At 41.1% G+C, this 19932-nt stretch overlaps 1 protein-coding gene across 2 annotated transcripts; it reads right to left on the bottom strand.

Annotated features, from left to right (window-relative positions):
* Positions 1-5158: 5158 nt before the first annotated feature.
* MMGT1 (membrane magnesium transporter 1) lies at positions 5159-18395 on the bottom strand. Of its 2 annotated transcripts, XM_036306089.1 has the most exons (4): positions 18063-18391; positions 13099-13151; positions 7437-7540; positions 5159-5551 (listed from the first exon to the last, which is right to left on the bottom strand). In XM_036306089.1, exons 1-4 carry the CDS (start codon positions 18139-18141, stop codon positions 5392-5394), a joined length of 396 nt encoding a protein of 131 aa, XP_036161982.1. In that variant the 5' UTR covers positions 18142-18391; the 3' UTR covers positions 5159-5391. The 2 variants fall into 2 exon arrangements, with proteins under 2 accessions (XP_036161982.1, XP_036161983.1); XM_036306090.1 differs by lacking the exon at positions 13099-13151 and having other exon boundaries at positions 7437-7536; positions 18063-18395.
* Positions 18396-19932: the final 1537 nt, after the last annotated feature.

Genomic DNA, 19932 nt, shown 5'->3' with positions numbered 1-19932 from the left:
CCTGTTAAATATAAAGTGACATTTTGTAATGGCAGTTTGGCTATCTAAAAAATTTGTGATGAAATTATTAGATACTGTTACTCAAGGACCAAACTTCTTATATCCCAAAGGTTATTTGACAAATTTATAAATAAAAATGAGATTATTCATTTTATTTTGACTCTAAAAAACCATTAAATTGCAATAAGACATTACATATACAATAAAAATTAAAGTATCCATTGAATTCAGTAAAACAGCATCACACTGGAAAAAATAGTCAAGCCCAGCTGGCATGACTCAGTGATTGAGCATCAACCTATGAGCCAGGAGGTCATGGTTTGATTCCTGGTCAGGGCACATGCCCAGGTTGCAGGCTCAGTCCCCAGGGTGAGGCGTGCAGGAAGCAGCCCATCAATGATTCTCTCTTATCATTGATGTTTCTATCTATCCCTCTCTTAAATAAATAAAATAAATTTTAAAAATAGTCAAAAAATTAGCTCTTAATCTTTTCTGGGGACAGAGAAGCAGAAGAAAATGAGATTAAAATTAAAAATCCACGGCCCCAAACAGGGTAAAGGTGAGACAATCATTTATTTATTAGACAGGGCAGGTCATTAAAAGAGAGGAAACATATTCAAAAGAATGTGCTTTTCTTGTGTTATAGGCACTGATGCTCACAAAAAACAACACTGCTCAATACGTCATGGAAACAGGCCACATAGAGCCAAGAAGATGCTGTCATGCCACTGAAAAAGAAGCTACACTGCTTAGGAAACAATCCCTAAGGCAGTGGTTCTCAACCTTGGCTGCACATTAGAATCACCTGGGAATCTTTTTAAAATCCTGATTTCTGGGCCTCATCCTCTGGAAATTCTGTTTCTTTGTTACTAATGTTGTGGCCCCACCCCATAATAAAGAAACAGAATTTCCAGAATATGAGGCCCAGAAATCAGGATTTTAAAAAGATTCCCAGGTGATTCTAATGTGCAGCCAAGGATGAGAACCACTGGGTTACAGAGAGCTCCAATTCACTGTTCTACATTTTCTAGAGCTGAGCCATTAGCTCATAGCATTTGGCTGGTTCCCTGGTTACTAAGAAGTGAGTCTTCCCATATTCTAGAGAGCTTTCAATAGTTCAGACTTCTGAATGTCACTGAAATCAGTCATCTGCAGGCTGAATTAGCTTACATTACTACATTTTTGGGACTTACCCTAGGTCGGAGGTGGGGACTGTCTTGCCCATGGACTGAGCCGTATAAGGCCCACAAAATCACTTGGTCTGGCCCTGCCAAGGCATTGGGGGTGAGTTAATTAAATGTTTAACCAAATATAACAAGCTAATTTTTAAGTTGATAATTTTGTATGGCCCGCGAATGATGTTATAAATACCCAAATGGCCCTTGGCAGAAAAAAGGTTCCCCACCCCTACCCTAGGTAGTCATGGACTGTCTCATAGTACAAATAAAATTTGGACCTAACCTATTTAGCCCTGTTACAATGCACCTGAATCACTTCAGTTCGATGGTACATACTTGAAAAAGATAGCAGAAATTCACTGGAGGAAAGGAAAGAAATTTGGGAAGTTCACCTGGCCCTGAGTATATAAATAAGCTGCTAGCAAAGTGAGACACATTTGAAAACTACTATATCAATTATTTTCCAAATTATTCGGCATCATTTTTAGCAGGACTTTACTGATTAGGCAGGCAAAGATTTCAATATCCACTCTAGAGGCTAACCAAAATATTATAACTAGTAGTATGTCATGAATATTTGGTTATGAGGAAAAAACTATTCAGCATGCGATTGAATGAGAAACCTGTTAGGTATCTGACATTCCATCCTTACATCTACTGATTTTACCAACCACTTCCTTTCACAGTAGTCACAGTTCTTAAGATGAAAATTTCTCATTCCACATAGGACAAAAGCCTATTTAGGAAGCCACTCATGAAAGACCAGATATTATATGAATTCATTTATAGTAAATGACCAGAAGGCAAATCATAGAGATTGAAAGTAGATTCATGGTTGCTTGGGGCTGGGAGGCATTGGGAGAAAATGAAATATGAATGCTTAAAAGGTAGAGGGTTTCTTTTTGGGGTGATAACAATGTTCTCAAATTGACTGTAGCCATGGTTGCACAACTTGTGACTATATTATAAAACCACTGAATTATACCTTTTAAATGGCTGAATTGTAAGGTATGTGAATTATATTAGGAAGGGAAGACAGTCCCAAGAGAACATGAGGCTCTTACAAATCCAGTCATATCTGAAACAGCATACAAGCTGATATATAAGGAGCTGGTTTCTCACACACTATTTTGATTTGATTATCACCACTTTTAACCCCTGACTTAACATTTTTAACTAATTTCTAAATTATTTTAGGTTATCAGAAGATTTATAACTTTGTTCTCCTTAGAGATCATAGTCAGTGTTTCACAGAAAGACTAGGTTGGCAAAACAAAACTAAACAAAACAATAAAAACCCAATAAAAAATAATCACCTGCTTTGGGGCTATGCATTTTACCAGGCAGAATAGCAGAGCTGAGGTTCATTCCTAAAGGAAAAAATGCCATCAAATGTAAGGGCATCATGTCTCTTGCCTAAAGCACGTTTCTTTTTCAAATCTGCATAGATATTCCCTTTACATCTATACAGTTCAACATAAGCCATATTTACATACCTATAGAATTCAATAAAATCAATGTTCTCTACAAAGAAATGTTAAGCGTTCTGCAGATCAAAGAGCTAGCCAAATTTTCTTAAAACTAAAATTACTGTTTCTGAAAAGCACTATTCTGTATCTTCAGCCTCATAAAATTAAATTACTATTACTAAAAAAGTTCTACTCTGTATTAACATACCATGATGATGGAAAACTCAGCCTGCTACAAGTCAAAAGCTACAAAACAATTTCTTAAAAAATGACCTGAATTAAAAATATATATATTAGCTCCAAATATTTAGAACATATTGGACCAAATTTCTTTAAAGTCTACCTTTAACAAGAAATTTATTTTTACTAATTCACTAGTGTAATATGCAATAAAGAAAGACTTTGCATAAGTTAAACTGGCTAATTACAAGTAATCAGTTTTCCTCAGTGATTACTATTCCTCTACATAGGCAGGGTAATTAAATCACAAAAGGTATTTTTGGTGTGTCTTCAACTATTCTTACACTACATAACCAATTAGGGAAATTTTTACAGTTAAAGAGAACACAAGTAGCTTTACAGGAAGTTGAGTGTGTTAAATATACATATGTTTGTTATGAAAAAGAATTTCTGACACAAAAATTGCTCACTGCTCAGAGAAGCCTAGAGAAGTGATAAAACAAGACAGTTGATGTTAGATGGTACATAGGAGTCGGGTGGAGTGAGAAGTCATATATAAATTAAAAACTGGCAAGTATCTGTTGAAGCAGAGCCACTTTTTAGGGGGCATAAGAAAAAATTATGTCACCTTTTTAAATCGCTTTAGAGAAGCCAATTTGTTAAGAAATGAAGACCAAATTTTAAAAAAAAAGAAATGAAGACCATTTTATTACCATTAATGCTTCAAAATGCAGTAGTCACACTGATTCCAAAAGGATCCTAAATACTGTAGTGAAAAGAAGAGAAATCTAAAAAAAATAATTACAAAAACCCCACACACATTTTTTCCAAAGAAATGTGTTCAAAACAGTGACTCTTAAAGACAGAGAGAGATTCCACACAGAAGAGGAGGAGACAGTGTGATCACAGAGACAAAAGAGGGAGTGATGTGGTCACAAGCCAAGGGATGCTCAGAGGCATCAGAAGCTGCAAGGGCCAAGGAACAGATTCTCCCCTAGGGCGTTTGGCAGGGGTACAACCCTGCTGACACCTTGATTTTGGACTTCCAGGCTTCAAAACTGTGAGAGAATAAATTTCTGTTGTTTAAAAAAAAAACACACAAAACACAGTGACTCTTACAAAAGATGTCAATTTGTTGTAAATGAAAAAAAGAATTCTCACTATGAAAGATCAAGGGCTCCTTTCACAAATAATTTATACTGCATCAATAACTTGACATTCACTGCAGCACTATTTACAATCTATATATATAAAAGCCCAGCGACGGAATGATGGAACAACCAGACCGACCTGTCGACCAGTCACTGTGTTGTGCACTGACCACCAGGGGGCAGATGCTCAATGCAGGAGCTGCCCCCTGGTGGTCAGTGTGCTCCCACAGTGGGAGTGCTGTTTGGCTAACTGGGATGACTGGCTCCTGACCCCACCAGCTGATGCAGGCCCTCTAAGGTGTGTTCTAGAAAGAGCGTGGGGAGCTGGCATAGGCGCATGGCAAGAGGGACATGACTGTGGACCCCCCAGGGAGGCTATCCTGATGGCTGAGGATCCTGGAGCACAGCTGCCCTGAACTCCCCGATGGTGTCACCTACCTGGCATCACACATCAAGGACATTCACCGAGTGGCTTTGGGGTGCAAAGCTCTCAGCCAGGTTCCTCCAGGACATAGAACACACCTTTACCCAAGACATTACCCCGAAATATCAGCTCAGAGAGCGGGTCCACAGCCACTCAGCTGACCGAGATGAGTGGCGCTACCATAGTGGGCCGATTCCGCAGGCTACTCCCCCCACCAGTGCATAAATCCGTGTACCCGGCCTTTAGTAGCCAAGATGTGGAAACAGCCCAAATGCCCATCAGTAGATGAGTGGATAAAAAAGCTATGGTTCATTTACAAATGGATTACTAGTTGGTAGTAAAAAGAAGGAAATCTTGCCTTTTGTGACAGCATAGATAGACGTGGAGAGTATTATGCTAAGTAAAATAAGCCAGTCAGAGAAAGACAAGTACCATATTATTTCACTTATATGTGCAATTTAATGAACAAAATAAACTAAGAACCAAAATAGAAACAAACTCATAGATACAGAGAACAAATTGACAGCTGTCAGAGGGGAGGGAGGTTGGAGGGCTAGGTGAAAAAGGTGAAAGGATTAAACAAAAAGAAAACTCAAAGACACAGACAACAGTATGGTGATTACCAGAGGGTGAGTGGGGTGAGGGAAGATAGAAGAGGGTAAAAAGGGTATAAATGGTAATGGAAAGAGACTTGACTTGGGGTGGTGAACACACAATACAATATACAGATGATACATTATAAAATTGTACACCTGAAACTTATATAATTTTTATTAACCAATGTCACCCCAATAAATTCAATTAAAAAAATAAATAAATCTTGAAATTCTCCAAAAAAAATAATTTGATAACAGTGTACAAACAAGGGCCACAGACTTGTTTTAGTTAGATCTAAAAGATCAATATAAATACTTATGGGGGGAGTGTTTTATACTCCAAACTCCAATATTCCAACTCTGTGTCCCGTACTGTTATGATTTGTAAAAATCTTAACGACGCAGGGATTCAAGTTTTCGTAACTTCAACGATGTGTTAGAGGACAATGCATCTTGATTTGAAGAATTTGTTGTATCTGAAGGCCGAAACAGTACTCTACCACGATGATTAAATACATAAAATGATGGGTGATTCCTTAATGTGTCAAATGTCCTTAAAAGAAAAAAAAAGCAGCAATTTTAGATAAATCCTTATAAGAAGCCCATTTAAAAATAAGCAGGCTTCTGGTGAATTTGCTACTGGTTATATTTAAAACTATGTTTAAATTCATGAAACCAGATTATAAATGGTAATCATACTGTATCTCATTTCTTTCTTGTACAAGGAAAATAAAAAACCTGGAAAAGCAATATATAACCATATAATTTTTCATTCAGCCAGTCCTTCCAGTATGCCTATGAATAACATAAGTAGTTACTCAACTTTAATCACCTCTGTAGATATAACATAAGCCCATGCCAAATAGTCTTTTTCAAAAACCAGTACAGAGATTGTACCTTTGATTAGCCTCATTTGGCCATCACTATCCAAGTCCTATGATCATCTGAAAGACCTGTTTTCTAAACATAGTTCAAAGATAACAAAAAAATTCCTTAAATTTCTTTGGTCTTTCTGAGCCTGCTGTTGTCGAAATTCATATATTTACCACCTAATAAAATCATATTTTGCTACCACCTACTTAATGCCTTTCTGTTTTACTTCTTTTTTAAAAAATATATTCTTATTGACTTCAGAGAGGAAAGCAGAGAGAGAGAAACAATGATGAGAATCACTGATCGGTTGCCTCCCGCATGCCCCCCACTGGGGATTGAGCCCAAAATCTGGGCATGTGTCCTTGACCGGAATCGAACCCAGAACCCTTCAGTCTGCAAGCCGATGTTCCATCCACAGAGCCAAACCAGCCAGGGCTACTTCTTTCTTTCCTGGCCTTTGCCAGTGATTCTTAGTAGACTCTTTGTAAGAACAGTAGTGGGTAATTACAGTGGCGTATCTTTTCTTCTTCTCCAATGAGAGATATGTGGTCTAATAAAGTTCATAATCACCTAAGTGTATGGCTTTTAGTGTTGGTTTGTTTCTAAAACAGGAATCCTGAGATGTGACTATTTAAAATGTAAATAAAAAGAGGTTGATTTTCCTCTAACACATAAACGTTTATTGTGAATCCTCACAAGAAAATATTATAAAAGGTTAAATTTTCCAGAATAAAGAAGTGGGTAAAGTTCAGAGACGGAAATGAACAAAGCTAAAGGATGATTTTATAAAAGAAATATTGCCCTGGCTGGTGTGGCTCAGTTGGTTGGGCATTATCCCATGCACTGAAAGATTGCCAGTTCAATTCCCCTTCAGGGCACATTCCCAGGTTGCAGGTGGGGACATGCAGGAGGCAGCTGATCAATGTTTCACTTTCACATCGGTGTTTCTCTCTACCCTCCTTTCATCTCGCTCTAAAAATCAATAAAAAGTCTTTTAAAAAGAAATATTGACAAGAAAAGCAAGCAAAGTTCGCGAAAATAGCTTAGAAGAAGTACAGGAGAAAAAAGAAAGCAGAATAATAAATATACTTTAATCCAGGGGTAAAAAAGGGCCTGAGAACAGAGTTTATTTCACAGATAGGTTCAAGTAATAAAGGAAACAGAAAATCCCTTATTCTTCCAAAGATAGAGCTGAGTCAGAGGACAAAAGAGGAAAATAGGAAGGAAGGAGAGGAAAGCAAAGAGAAGGAAAGAGACAGAAGGAAGGAAAAAAAATTCTGAGGGAATATCTTCCTATATATCTATTTCTATCCACCTATCTATCCAAACAACCAATAAGTAATTTTAGGCAAACACAACATCTTATTCTAATATCAACAGTCTGTCATTCAACTTCCATTTTTCCTATCATATCAAACAGTGCCTCAATATTTTTATTTCATTACACAGACATATTGTATAATCAAAATGTAAAAACCAACTTTTAAGTACCAGAACACATACATTTATGTAAATGGAGCAAAATTCTTAAGAAATTAAATGCTTACTAAAAGGGGAAAACTTACTTATTTTTTAGTTCTGAAGTGGCATCCATGTCTTTAAACTCCCCTGCAATATGAACTATACCATAACAGGTAACCGCAAAGGCCAGAAGTGTCTGAAGAACTATCTGTGAGCAAAAAGATTAAAGATTACTAAATACAAGTATTATTATAAACCTTTACAATTTTATCTCCATAAAATTTTAGCTTCAAACAGGTATTTCTCTCAGATCGTATCAAGGAGTCAATTCTCAGTTTAAAGATTTTGACTTAAACACTATAAAATCTGTAAATTCTGTGGATTGGCTACAAAAATACTTGTGGGTTTTGCTCAAATAGCAAAAACAGGTACTGAGCCCTAGCCAGCTTGGCTCAGTGGATAGAGCGTTGGACTGTGGACTGAAGGGTCCTGGGTTAGAGTCTGGTCAAGGGCACATGCCTGGGTTGCAGGCTTGATCCCCAGTAGGGGGCGTGCAGGAGGCAGCTAATCGGGGGTCTCTCTCATCATTGATTATTCTCTCTCTCCCTCTCCTTTCCTCTCTGAAATCAATAAAAATATATTTTAAAAAACAGGTACTGAGCCCTAGCTGGTTTGGCTCAGTGGATAGAGCATCGGCCTGCGGACTGAAGGGTCCCAGGTTCGATTCCAGTCAAGGGCATGTACCTTGGTTGCGGGCACATCCCCAGTTGGGGGTGTGCAGGAGGCAGCTGATTGATGTTTCCCTTTCATCAATGTTTCTAACTCTCTATCCCTCTCCCTTCCTCTCTGTAAAAATCAATAAAATATATATTTAAAAAAAAAAAGCAGGTACTGAGCCATTCAAAACTCAGATTATCAACTACTATTTGCTTCCAAAAGCAACTAAGAATTTTTAATGTATTACTGTTAAATATCATCCTATATAGTAAAAGGCTAATATGCAAATCAACCAAATGCGGAACAACCGGTCGCTATGATGCACACACTCCACCAGGGGGCAAACGCTCAAGACAGGAGCTGCCCCCTGGTGGTCAGTGCACTCCCACGGGGGGAGCACAGTTCAGCCAGAAGCCAGGCTCACAGCTGGCGAGCGCAGTGGTGGTGGCAGGAGCCTCTCCCACCTCCGTGGCAACGCTAAGGACCACTCAGGGGAGTGGGCCTAAGCCGGCAGGCTGACATCCCCCGAGGGGTCCCAGACTATGAGAGGGCACAGGCCAGGCTGAGGGACTCCACCCCAGTGCACGAATGTTGTGCACCGGGCCTCTAGTCTACACTAATAAAAGAGAAACATGCAATTTAAACATCACTCCGCCACGCCGCTACACCCACAAGCCACACCCACCAGCCAATCAGGAGCGAGTATGCAAATTAACCCAACTAAGATGGTGGAGGCCAGAGCTGGAGTGAACAGGAGGCTTGGGTTGCCCCCGGCGATGGAGGAAGCCAAGCTTCCTGCCTGCCCTGGCCAGCCCTGGGCTCTGCTCAAGGCTACCAAGTTTCAATTATAGAAGATAAATAAATCCCAGGTACCTGCTTCCAGCCCGCCCTGGCCTCTGCTCAAGGAGGGGCTGAAAAAAAAAAGAAAAAAAGGAGAGGCTGGGAGCTTGGGTCACCGGGGGCGTGGCCAGCCTGAAAACGGCCATCAGCCCCTCATCCAGGCTGGCCAGGCACCCCAGCGGGACGCCCCCACCCTGAAGGGGCTGTGGCAGCCTGAAAACGGCCCTCAGCCCCTCACCCAGGCTGGCCACACCCCATGGGGTGAGGGTCCCCGCTGTGGGGCTTGGCCAGCCTGCAAAGAGCCATTAACCCCTCACTCAGGCTGGCCAAGCACCCCAGTGGGGACCCCCACCCTGAAGGGGGTGTGGCCAGCCTGAAAACGGCCCTCAGCCCCTCACCCAGGCTGGCCAGGCACCTCAGCAGGACCCCCCCACACACACACCCTGAAGGGGCAATGGGTCAGCCTGCAAACAGCCATCAGCCCCTCACCCAGACTGGCCAGGCACTGCAGCGGGATCCCCACCCTGATCCAGGACAACCTTCAGGGCAAACCAGCCGGCCCCACCCGTGCACCAGGCCTCTATTCTATATAATAAAAGGGTAATATGCAGGTTGACCCTAACAGCAGAACGACTGAGAATGACTGGTCACTATGACACACACTGACCACCAGGGGGCAGATGCTCAATGCAGGAGCTGCCCCCTGGTGGTCAGTGTGCTCCCACAGGGGGAGCTCTGCTCAGCCACAAGCCAGGCTGACGGCTGCCAGTACAGCGGTGGTGGCGTGAGCCTCTCCCGCCTCCTCAGCAGCACTAAGGATGTCTGACTGCAGCTTGGCCTGCTCCCTGCTGGCAAGTGGACATCCCCCGAGGGTTCCCGGGCTGCCAGAGGGATGTCTGACTACCAGCTTAGGCCCGATCCCCTGGGGAGCGTGCCTAAGCCAGCAGGTGGACATCCCCCAAGGGGTCCCCTACTGTGAGAGGGCACAGGCCGGGCTGAGGGACCTCCCTCGAGTGCACCGGGCCTTTAGTAGAGTATAAAAAGAATACTCTTATCTCTCTCTCCCTCTCCCTTCCTCTCTAAAATCAATAAAAGAAACATATTTTTTTAAAAAAAGAACACTCTTACCCTCCACCCAGCTTAAGAAACAGAATATTACTAATACCTTTCAAGTCCCATGTGTCCCTCTGCAATTATATTCTTCACCCTCTCTCTCAAAGTTAACTACTGTCCCAAATTGTATATTAATCTGTTCTTTGCTTTTCTTCATAATTTTACCAGCTGTGTGTGTGTACCTCTAAAACATATATTGCTTATTTTTCCACACTTTGAAAAACTTTTGGTGAGATTCATCCTTTTTGTTGTCCATTCATTTTCACTGTGTTTTGTATTCCATTATATGAAAACTAGTGGACCGGTGCATGGATTTGTGCACATTGAAAGAAATTAATTAGAAGAAATATTTTAATATCACTAGTCACCCTTTCTCCATAATAGAAGTCAACCAAATTCACAATCGACAATGACAGATCAAAACACGTGTGTGATTGGCGCCAGCAAGAGCTTTAGATGTATTGCACATGCACGAGTCAATTTAGCCTTTTATATATAGAATAAACTTGCTTAATTAGACCTGCTTTCTGATTTAGCTAAACTTTTTCCAGCCCAGTGAAGCACCCCAACTTCTTTCAGGTACTGTCAGCAACACAGCGTAAATATCAACACGAAGCAGATTATTATTGTAGATCATGCAGGGAGAACAAAATGTAAAGTATTATAACTGCAGCAGTATTTGACTATATTCTGCACAGTGAGAGAACCTGAAATCATTTTCAAGGTCCACCATTTCTTACTTCTTTTCAGTCAGGTCAAGTGTCTAAACTTTCTAAATCTCCGTTTTCCAGCTAATGAAAATAGGATTCTACCGAGTCTCCTATCTACCTACTCCAGGACTTCTGTGAGGATCAAATGAAATCAGACATGGGAAAACGCTTCACAGACATTCGGTTAAAGTATAAAATGTTTGCAGCTGGCTATAAAGCAAGTCATGTTTCTGGGCTGAAGTAACTCCAAGGAGGCTAGTCGCTAGGGAGAGGAAGCCGGGCATTGCTACATGACGTCATTACCCAGCACCCACAGCCACTGTTTCCAGGCTGGGCTGGGCTGGGCTGTGCGCTGCATTTTTCTCCATGGAGTCTTGGCAGCGTCGGCTGCAATTTGGTGGGCTTTTGCTCCGGGGTGGTGGCAGGGCCTTGTCCCACTTGGAGGAAGCCGAGTGTTGCTTTGTGGGCACCAGGTCTGTGGTGCTGTTTCTCTGTAAATGGCTAGTGCATGTCACGGCAGCTCCTGAATTAAGCGTCTGCCCCCCTGGTGGTCAGTTCACGTCATAGCGACCGGTCAGACAGTTGGGCACTTAGCATATTAGCATATATATATATATATATATATATATATAACACAATTTATCCATTTCACTTTTGATGGTTATGTAGGCTGTTTCCTGTGTGTTACTTTTACAATGTCAATATGGATATCCTTGTGTATATCTCCTGGTGCATGGGACTAGAATCACTGGTGTAGCGTGTACACATATTCTGCTGTATTACGTAGCATTAAACTGCTTTCCAAACAAGTTGTACAAGCAAAAATTTGCATGCTTGACATTAACTGGCATGAATTTATAGGCATATTTTATTTTCTTGATTGCGATTCCATCTATTTCAAAAAATTTCCAATTTGTAAATAGAAGAAAGTTATTAAAATAGACATAAATGAATGTGTGTTCATCTATCACAAAGCAAAAGTGATAGGAGAACAAGTTAATAGCCACATCTACCATATCCTTAATCACAGACAACTAAAGGCAAAATTAGCCACAAGCTATTACTCTATCTAAATTAAAACCTAATGTCATATGTTATACCAGTTTACATTCCTACCACCAGTGTACCACAATCATTTTCATGCAATGCAATCATAGGCACTATTAACAAGAATGTGGTAAATCTGTAAGTAGTCACGAAAATATGTCAAGATAAATTAAGTAATAAAAATCTAATTATAAAACTATACATAGTCCAGTGGTATGGCTCAGTGGTTAAGCATAGACCCACGCAACAAGAAGTGTTGATTCCCACATGACTGGGTTTATGGCTTGATCCCTGGTAGGGCAGCCAATCAATAATCTCTCTCGTTAATATTTATATATCTCTCTCCCTTCCCTTCCTCTCTCTCCAAAAAAATCAATAAAAATACGTTTTTAAAAACAAACAAGAAACTACACACACACACACACACACACACACACACACACACACACACACACATTCATGCATAATAACTTTTTAAAAGAAAACTTCTGTGTTTTTATTAGCGAAAACTATACAGACATAAATAAAGATAAGATTGTTTAGTCAGAGGAAGAAAACTGTACTGTACCATATAAACTATTCATAATAGAAGTAGAAATGCTGAGCAATGGAGTCAGTTTTTTTTTAATAGGGTCTGTTTTACTTTTTACACTTATGGTTTGATTCTGTTATAATGAACTTACTATTTTGTCATTTAAAACCCAATAAAGATAAAAATTGTGTGTGAAGTTCACATATCATTTTAGCTTCAAAGAACACTCCCTTGTTTTTCTTTAATTTTACCTCCTATGTATATGTTCCTAAACAATGTTTTGTTAGTTTTGCTTGTTCTTAAACTTTATATAAAAAGAAAATTAAAAAACAACAACAACGAAGTCAAAGCCCTGGTGGAGTGGCTCAGTTGGTTGGAGCATCGTCTGGTACACCAAAAGGTTGCAGGTTCCATTCCCAGTCAGGACACATATCTAGGTTGCAGGTTCAATCCCTGGTGGGTGGTACCAGACACACTGATTGATGTTTCTTTCTTCTCTCTCTTTCTCTCTCTCCCCCTTCCTCTCTCTCTCTAAAATCAATGAAAACATATTCTGTGGTAAAGATTTTTAAAATGAAGTCAAACATTCAACTTTTCAAGTGCATCTCTGACTATGGAAGAGCAACTTCTATAAAGACTATTTAAAATCTAGTTCTAGAAACCAAACAGAATGTGTAAAAAATAGAGAACAGATGTAATTTCATGTCTGAAAATTTTTAATGTAAGAAAAATCAGTAAAAATACTACTATAAAGCACATGGTTAATTTTTAAAATCTCTGTTAATAGAATATAAATGACCAACTTACATCTATTGGCAGTGATTCATCTTCCTTTTCCATTAATCGCATATAAGAACGATCTATAAAACCAGAAGCACACCATTAAGAAAATTTTAGCTAATATTTCTTCCTTAAAATGCAAGCAAATCAATATACCAAAGAAGCACCTTATTTATATGCTACATAAAGTAATGCTAATCCTGGATTCCTCAAAAACTTCTGTCTTTTAAGGTAATCAGCCTGATCTTGAGCTATTTAATTCTTATCATAATCTGCTTTGTACCCTCATAAAATGAGGTAAGAGTGAAAGGAGTAGAACTTGTATGCATATATGCATAACCCCTAGACACAAACAATAGAGTGGTGAAGGCCTGAGGTGGGGGTGGGCTAGAAGAGGTCAAGGGGGGGGAGAGACATATGTAATACTTTCAACAATAAACATTTAAGAGTTTTATAGTTTTTAAAAGAGTGAAAAGTTGGAGCTCCAATGGCGCAATCGGTTAGCGCGCAGTACTTATAAGAGTGAAAAGTAAGCAAGTATGAGGAAGAAACACTTATACATAATTTTTCTTTCATTACCACAAGACAACTAGAATTCTCTGAAACTAACCATTTCTTTTACTAACTGGTCAAAGAAATCACAATTATTTATTTTTATTTTTTTAAAATATATTTTATTGATTTTTTACAGAGAGGAAGGGAGAGAGATAGAGAGTTAGAAACATCGATGAGGGAGAAACATCGATCAGCTGCCTCCTGCACACTCCCTACTGGGTATGTGCCCGCAACAAAGGCACATGCCCTTGACCAGAATCAAACCTGGGACCCTTGAGTCCGCAGGCCGACGCTCTATCCACTGAGCCAAACCGGTTAGGGCAATCACAATTATTTTAAAATTAATAAGCTTACAGAAATCTCCACTCTGATATAACATCACCATCATATTGAATTGGTAGGGAAATGTTTTTTCTGAGAGAATATGCTGAGGCAGTGAGTGGTGGGATAGGAAAAAAATCCAGGACATAAATTTCTGCCTCTGTTATCTATATATATATAAAAGCCTGTGACCAAACAACCAAACGACTGGTCAACCGGTTGCTATAATGCACACTGATCAGATGGTTGCTATAATGCACACTGATCTCCAGCGGGCAGATGCTCAATGCAGGAGCTGCCCCCTGGTGGTCAGTGTACTCCCACAGCAGGGGCGCCACTCAGCTGATCAATGGGCACCAGACAGAGGGCTCACGGCTGGTGGCACGAGCCTCTCCCGATCAGGACTGACTGGGCACAAGCCTGCAGCAGGCACAGCAGGCCTGGGATGAGCGGGAGCGGCACAGCACCCTGTCTGGGCTCGGGCTCCTCCCCATCTGCCTGCCACTTCCTGCACTACTTCGTGCTGTGCAGGATCAACACAGACAGTGGGCTGGAGCCCAATGAGCTGGCAGTTAAGGCTGGGCTGCAGTGGCATGGAGGTCCACTGATCCCCGCAGGCCAGGGCGAAGGACCCCACCAGTGCACAAATCTGTGCACCGGGCCTCTAATAAAAATATAAAATCCTGATTCTATATGAACCTTGCACAATCCCTATTTAATAATCTATACTAATAAAAGGGCAATATGCTAATTAGACTGGGAGACCTTCCGGACAAAGCCATGGTGGTGGGGCCGAGGTAGAGGCAGTTAGGGGTGATCAGGCCAAGAGGGGAGGGCAGTTGGGGGTGATCAGGCTGGCAAAGGGGCACAGTTGGGGGCAAGAAGGCCGGTAGGTGGGGCAGTTGGGGGGTGAGCAGGCCGGCAGGCAGAGTGGTTAGGGCAATCAGGCAGGCAGGCAGGTGAGCGGTTGGGAGCCAGGAGTCCCAGATTGGAGAGGGTGCAGGCCAGGCTGAGGGACACCCCCCCACACACACGATTTTCGTGCAACGGGCCACTAGTGTATTATAAACAAAAGAAACCAAATAGTTGTGAGTAAATGTGATTGGCTCTTAAAAAAGAATTTGTTTAGAGACATTTCCAGAGTTTTTTCTTATAGGGTTTATCATAAGGACAAATGTGAAAGAAAAATCAAACCAATACCAAAAGTAGGTTTTGCCTAACTTCCTACTCTCTGTTCAGATCCCAGCTAGCTTCTTCATTGCTTGAAGTCTAATCTGACTCTCTACTACTACCTTTAACCAGGCACTTCCACATCTGTAAAACTAAGGGGCTGAACATTAATGATCTTGCTCTGAGTCTAGGACAGTGATGGCGAACCTTTTGAGCTTGGCGTATCAGCATTTTGAAAAACCCTAACTTAACTCTGGTGCTGTGTCACAAATAGAAATTTTTTGATATTTGCAACCATAGTAAATCAAAGGCTTATATTTTTGATATTTATTTTACATATTTAAATGCCATTTAACAAAGAAAAATCAACCCAAAAAATGAGTTCGCGTATCACCTCTAACATGCATGTCATAGGTTCACCATCACTGGTCTAGGACCTTAAAATTTTACAGCTGAAGCCCATGGTAGAAAATGCTGCAGCACTCCACAGAATCCTCCCCTCCCCTAGGGCACTGCTTCTCAAAGGAATGTGCATGCAAATCACCAGGAGATCTGACTGAAATGCAGATTTAGTTTCAGTAGATCTGGAGCAGGCATTTCTAACTAGCTCCCAAGTGATTAAAATCATGCTGGTTTGTTGACCACACTTAAGCCAACAAGGCTCTAGAATTGCCTCAACTCCAAGTACCTTTACATATTTTTAGCATGGCATTTATATCACTTTATTGTGATTATTTCTTGATCCATTTGTTTCTCCATTTGCCATTGAACTCCCTCAGGGCATCACTTGCTGTACCTCTAACACAGGGGTGAGGAACATTTGGCCTGTGGCCCATAAAAGGCCTTCAAAATAATTTGGTCTGTCCCTGCCAAGGCATTGGGGGTGAGTTAATTAAATGTTTAACCAAATATAGCAGGTTAATTGTTAAGTTGATAATTTCATATGGCCCTCGAATGATGTTATAAATTTCCAAATGGCCCTTGGCAGAAAAAAGGTCCCCCACCCCTGCTCTAGCACCTAAGTATGATGCAATTTCAACCAATTCCCAGAGACTGAATTTCATAAAGTAGTGTAGCACATATGCTCTAGTCAAACTCCTTGTCTTTAAATCCTTGACCCAAATTGTACTTTCTTATCTGTACTTTTATGCAAGTTTCCTAGGTGTCTGTCTCAATTTCTTAATCTTTCAAAGATGATAGCAACAATAATAGCTACCTCACAGGGCTTTTGGTAGGACTGAATTATATAATACAAGTAAAATGCTTAGTTCAGTTCCTGGCACTTGATAAGCTCTTAATAATGTTAGTTATTATTATTGTCATTAAAGCTTGGAGCACAGAACAGAGGAGACTGGGGAAACATGACAAATAAATATAACGTGATACCCTGGATTAATTCCTAGAACAGAAAGAGGACATTAATGTCAAAACTGGTAAAATGCAAATAAAAGCTAGATTTCAGTTAATAGTAATAATACCAATGTCAGTTTTTCAGTTGTGACAATATACCGGGTAATATAAGATGTTACCAATGGTGGAAACTAAGTGAGGTGTATAAAGTCATTCTCTGTAGTATTTTTGCAACTTTTCTGTAAATCTAAAACTTCTAAATAAAAATTTATTTAACAAATAATTTGCATTTCCTTCAGACAATGTCACAATACATGTATGCAATCAATAGTTAAAATAATTGGATAATTTAAATTATATATAATGAACAGCACTAAAGGTTTTTAACTTGACCTAAAAAAATGGAGCTTTGAAGGAATTCACATTTCATTTTCTACTTTATTCCTAAATAAAGAAAGCAATCCAGCAAACAAGAAAAGAAGTTCAAGTTTGAATTCATTTACTTCATTCAACAGATTTATTGAGTACATACTGTGCTAGCCACTTAAATTACAGCAAAGAACACAAAATAAACATTGCCCCTGCACTCATGGGCTCTATAGGCTAGGACTGAGGTCAGCTAACTTTACCTGTAAAGGGTCAGAAAATAAATATTTTAGGATTTGCAAGCCATTCTGTTTTTATCACAAACTCAACTCTGCCCTTAGAAAGCAGCCAGACAATACCTAGATGAATGGGTGTGGCAGTGTGCCAATAAAACTTCATTAATGGACATTGGAACTTCGATTTTATATAACTGTCATGGATCATAAAATGATGATTCTTTTGCTTTTCCACCCCAACAAATTAAAAAATGGAAAAACATTATTAGCTCACTACGAAAACAGGAGGGAAGCTGCATTTGGCCTACAAGCCAGAGTTTGCTGACCCTTGGCCTGGAAGGGAAGACATCAAAACAGATCAACTGTTTCAAGATTGAACAGCATTCTCTGCTGGATTCCAAGTTTCTTCTTGATGATACCATTTTATCTGTATGATAAAGTACTTCAACTCTTTTTTCATTTAAACTTTCTATGTCACTCTCTGTGACATGTCTCACCCAAGGTCACAGATTTAGCAGCAAAGCAGGTCTTTAAGAACCTGCCCTCCTGACTCCCGGTCCAGTGCTCTTTCTCCTGTACTAGTCCCTACCTGAGGCAAAGGGTCACTTAACTTCTCAGTCACTGCCTGAACTACCCAAGATGCTGTCCACCTAGCTGTCATAGGACCATGAGCATCCGAGGTCCTCCATCTGACACTTTGCATGATCAGCCCAGCGCTGGATCTGACATCACCTGTCCTGGATTCTCAGACTCCCTCTTTGCATGCCATGCAGAGCACCTGTCAAGCTCTGAGCCCTCTCCCAGACACCCACTTCGAACGTTGCTTCAATCTTCCACTGGGGAGCCCCGCACTGTTTCTTGTAATCACCCCAAACTCAAAGGTCTCTAATGACCCTTCCTGGGACATTCGGTCTGACACTCCCTCTGTGGTGCGCCCGTACACCGCCCTCCGAAGTCCCGCACCGGAACGGTCTGTGTCTCGCAGGCACTTACGCTGAGCAGCAGAAAAGGCCGCGTGTGCTAGGGCAAAGAGGCCAATGCCTACCAGCCCCTTCCACAGTGACAGCGCCATTATTCCAGATGAGCAGCAGCCCGAGGAAAGCAGCGAAGGGCGGCAAAGCAGTTCCCTCTCCCAACGGTGGTTGTCCACGCAGCGCAGAAAAATGACGTCACTGGACCACTGGGCGCGAAGTGTCTCGCAGAGGTGGGAAAACTAAAGAGCCTTCAGAAAGCGGAAACAGAAATGCCGGGAAGGAGGGGAAAGCACGGGAGTGGGGGCGAGGCTGGAGGAGGTCCGCCAGTGAGACGGCCTGCATAGGACCGCCTCTCTGAGAGGGGAGGAGCGGCTGGGAGGAAGGGGGCGTAAAAGGAGAGGCAAAAGTGGACCAATGGGAAAGCTGAGAGGAAGCTGAGCGCTGACAAGGGGCAAGGGGCGGGGCCTATGGAGAGGCGGCTTGTGGGCTATAGAGAGGCCCGGGTGCGGCAGAGGGGCGGGGCCTGGAGGCTGTGGTTAAAGCCTTTCAGTGCTGGGTTTCTATCCCTGGCAGGGGATTTTCAGTTTGTTTGCTTGTTTTGTTTGTTGCTTTTCCCTCAAGCTGTGTCCTTTGTGTGTGTGTTGGCTTTTCCTATGCTTCAGCCTTTTGCAGACTGGCACTATGGGAGGAGGCAAGAGTGTGAAAGCGAGGAGGCCGGTGGGGTGCAAAGGAAAACATCCAGGATATTTGGAGCCCAAGACACAAGGCACCCTCGGGGCAAAGTTAGTCCCCCTTTTCCTTAGCATCAAAAGGTCTTTAAGAATGATTCCCGCGCAAATTGGTAGCACAGCCGGAGTGTTTTGTCATGAAGAGAACGAGTTTACATAAGGGATAAATGAAAGGGGAGGAATATATGGATGCTAATAAGGCAGGCCCATCTTGTCTCTATCTCCCTCTGTCTGTCTCTCTCTCATCAAAATAAAATGCACTCTCCTTTCGCGATTTAATCTTTGTCTTTATTCCCCAAAATGTAGATATTCAATAGTGAGCTGTTTTCACTCTGCTCTTCTTTGGCGAGCTTACCTAATTCATTCCCTCTGCTTCAGCTTTCAGACATATTACTGCGATTTCAAATTGACGTCTCTATCTCAAATGTATCCCCCCAGCTCCAGACCTGCATTTCCGTCTACCTGTTGGTCATTTAACTCTTTCCTCTGGCACTTTGAACTTAATATGGCCAAAACCGAATTCATCTTTTTTACCAAACTGCACCAGTATCCCCTGATTGTTGTAAACTGCATATCACAAGGTAAATGCATAGTGTGGTCAACATTCATTCTCCTCAACCCAGTTTAGCTTGAAAATGCCTATCCTGACCACCTCTTTTAAATTTGCAATCTTCCCATTCCCAATCTCCTCACATACTCTATGATTTACCTATCTATAATAATAAAAAGCATAATATGCTAATTAGACCAGACAGCTGGACAACCTTCTGGACCAGGCCCTGGCTGTGAGGGCCAAGCCCCTTGAACAAATTTTGTGCATTGGGCCTCTAGTTTATTATATTCGTTGTGTTATTATTGTTTACTATATACCTCTGGACTGTAAGTTCCAAGAGGACAAAGATTTCTGTCTGTATCTAGAACATTGCCTGTCAAGTTGTAAGCATTCAAATAAAAGTTTGCTAAATGAATAAATTATAGGAAAGAATCAGGGAGGGATACACCCTTATTTGAAAGGATCTCTGTAGAGAGTCCTTCCATTACTTTGAATTGGGTTAAATAAAAAATCTCTGTGAACTTATACACTCTCTTAAATTTTGATAATCATTTGATTATTAATTAACATTTTCTGATATACTTGAGCTTTTTCAAGATGGGAAAGCT

The sequence above is a fragment of the Myotis myotis genome, unplaced genomic scaffold, assembly GCF_014108235.1.
Source record: "Myotis myotis isolate mMyoMyo1 unplaced genomic scaffold, mMyoMyo1.p scaffold_m19_p_4, whole genome shotgun sequence".
Classification (NCBI taxonomy): domain Eukaryota; kingdom Metazoa; phylum Chordata; class Mammalia; order Chiroptera; family Vespertilionidae; genus Myotis; species Myotis myotis.
This window is presented reverse-complemented; position numbering and strand designations above follow the sequence as displayed.

Coding starts and splice junctions, on each gene's coding strand:
- MMGT1 (XM_036306089.1), bottom strand. CDS start 18,141: ATGGCGCTGTCACTGTGGAAGGGGCTGGTAGGCATTGGCCTCTTTGCC. Junction 13,152..18,062: donor GGCCTTTTCTGCTGCTCAGC/GTAAGTGCCTGC, acceptor CTGGTTTTATAG/ATCGTTCTTATATGCGATTA. Junction 5,552..7,436: donor ACTTCAGAACTAAAAAATAA/GTAAGTTTTCCC, acceptor TTTTCTTTTAAG/GACATTTGACACATTAAGGA.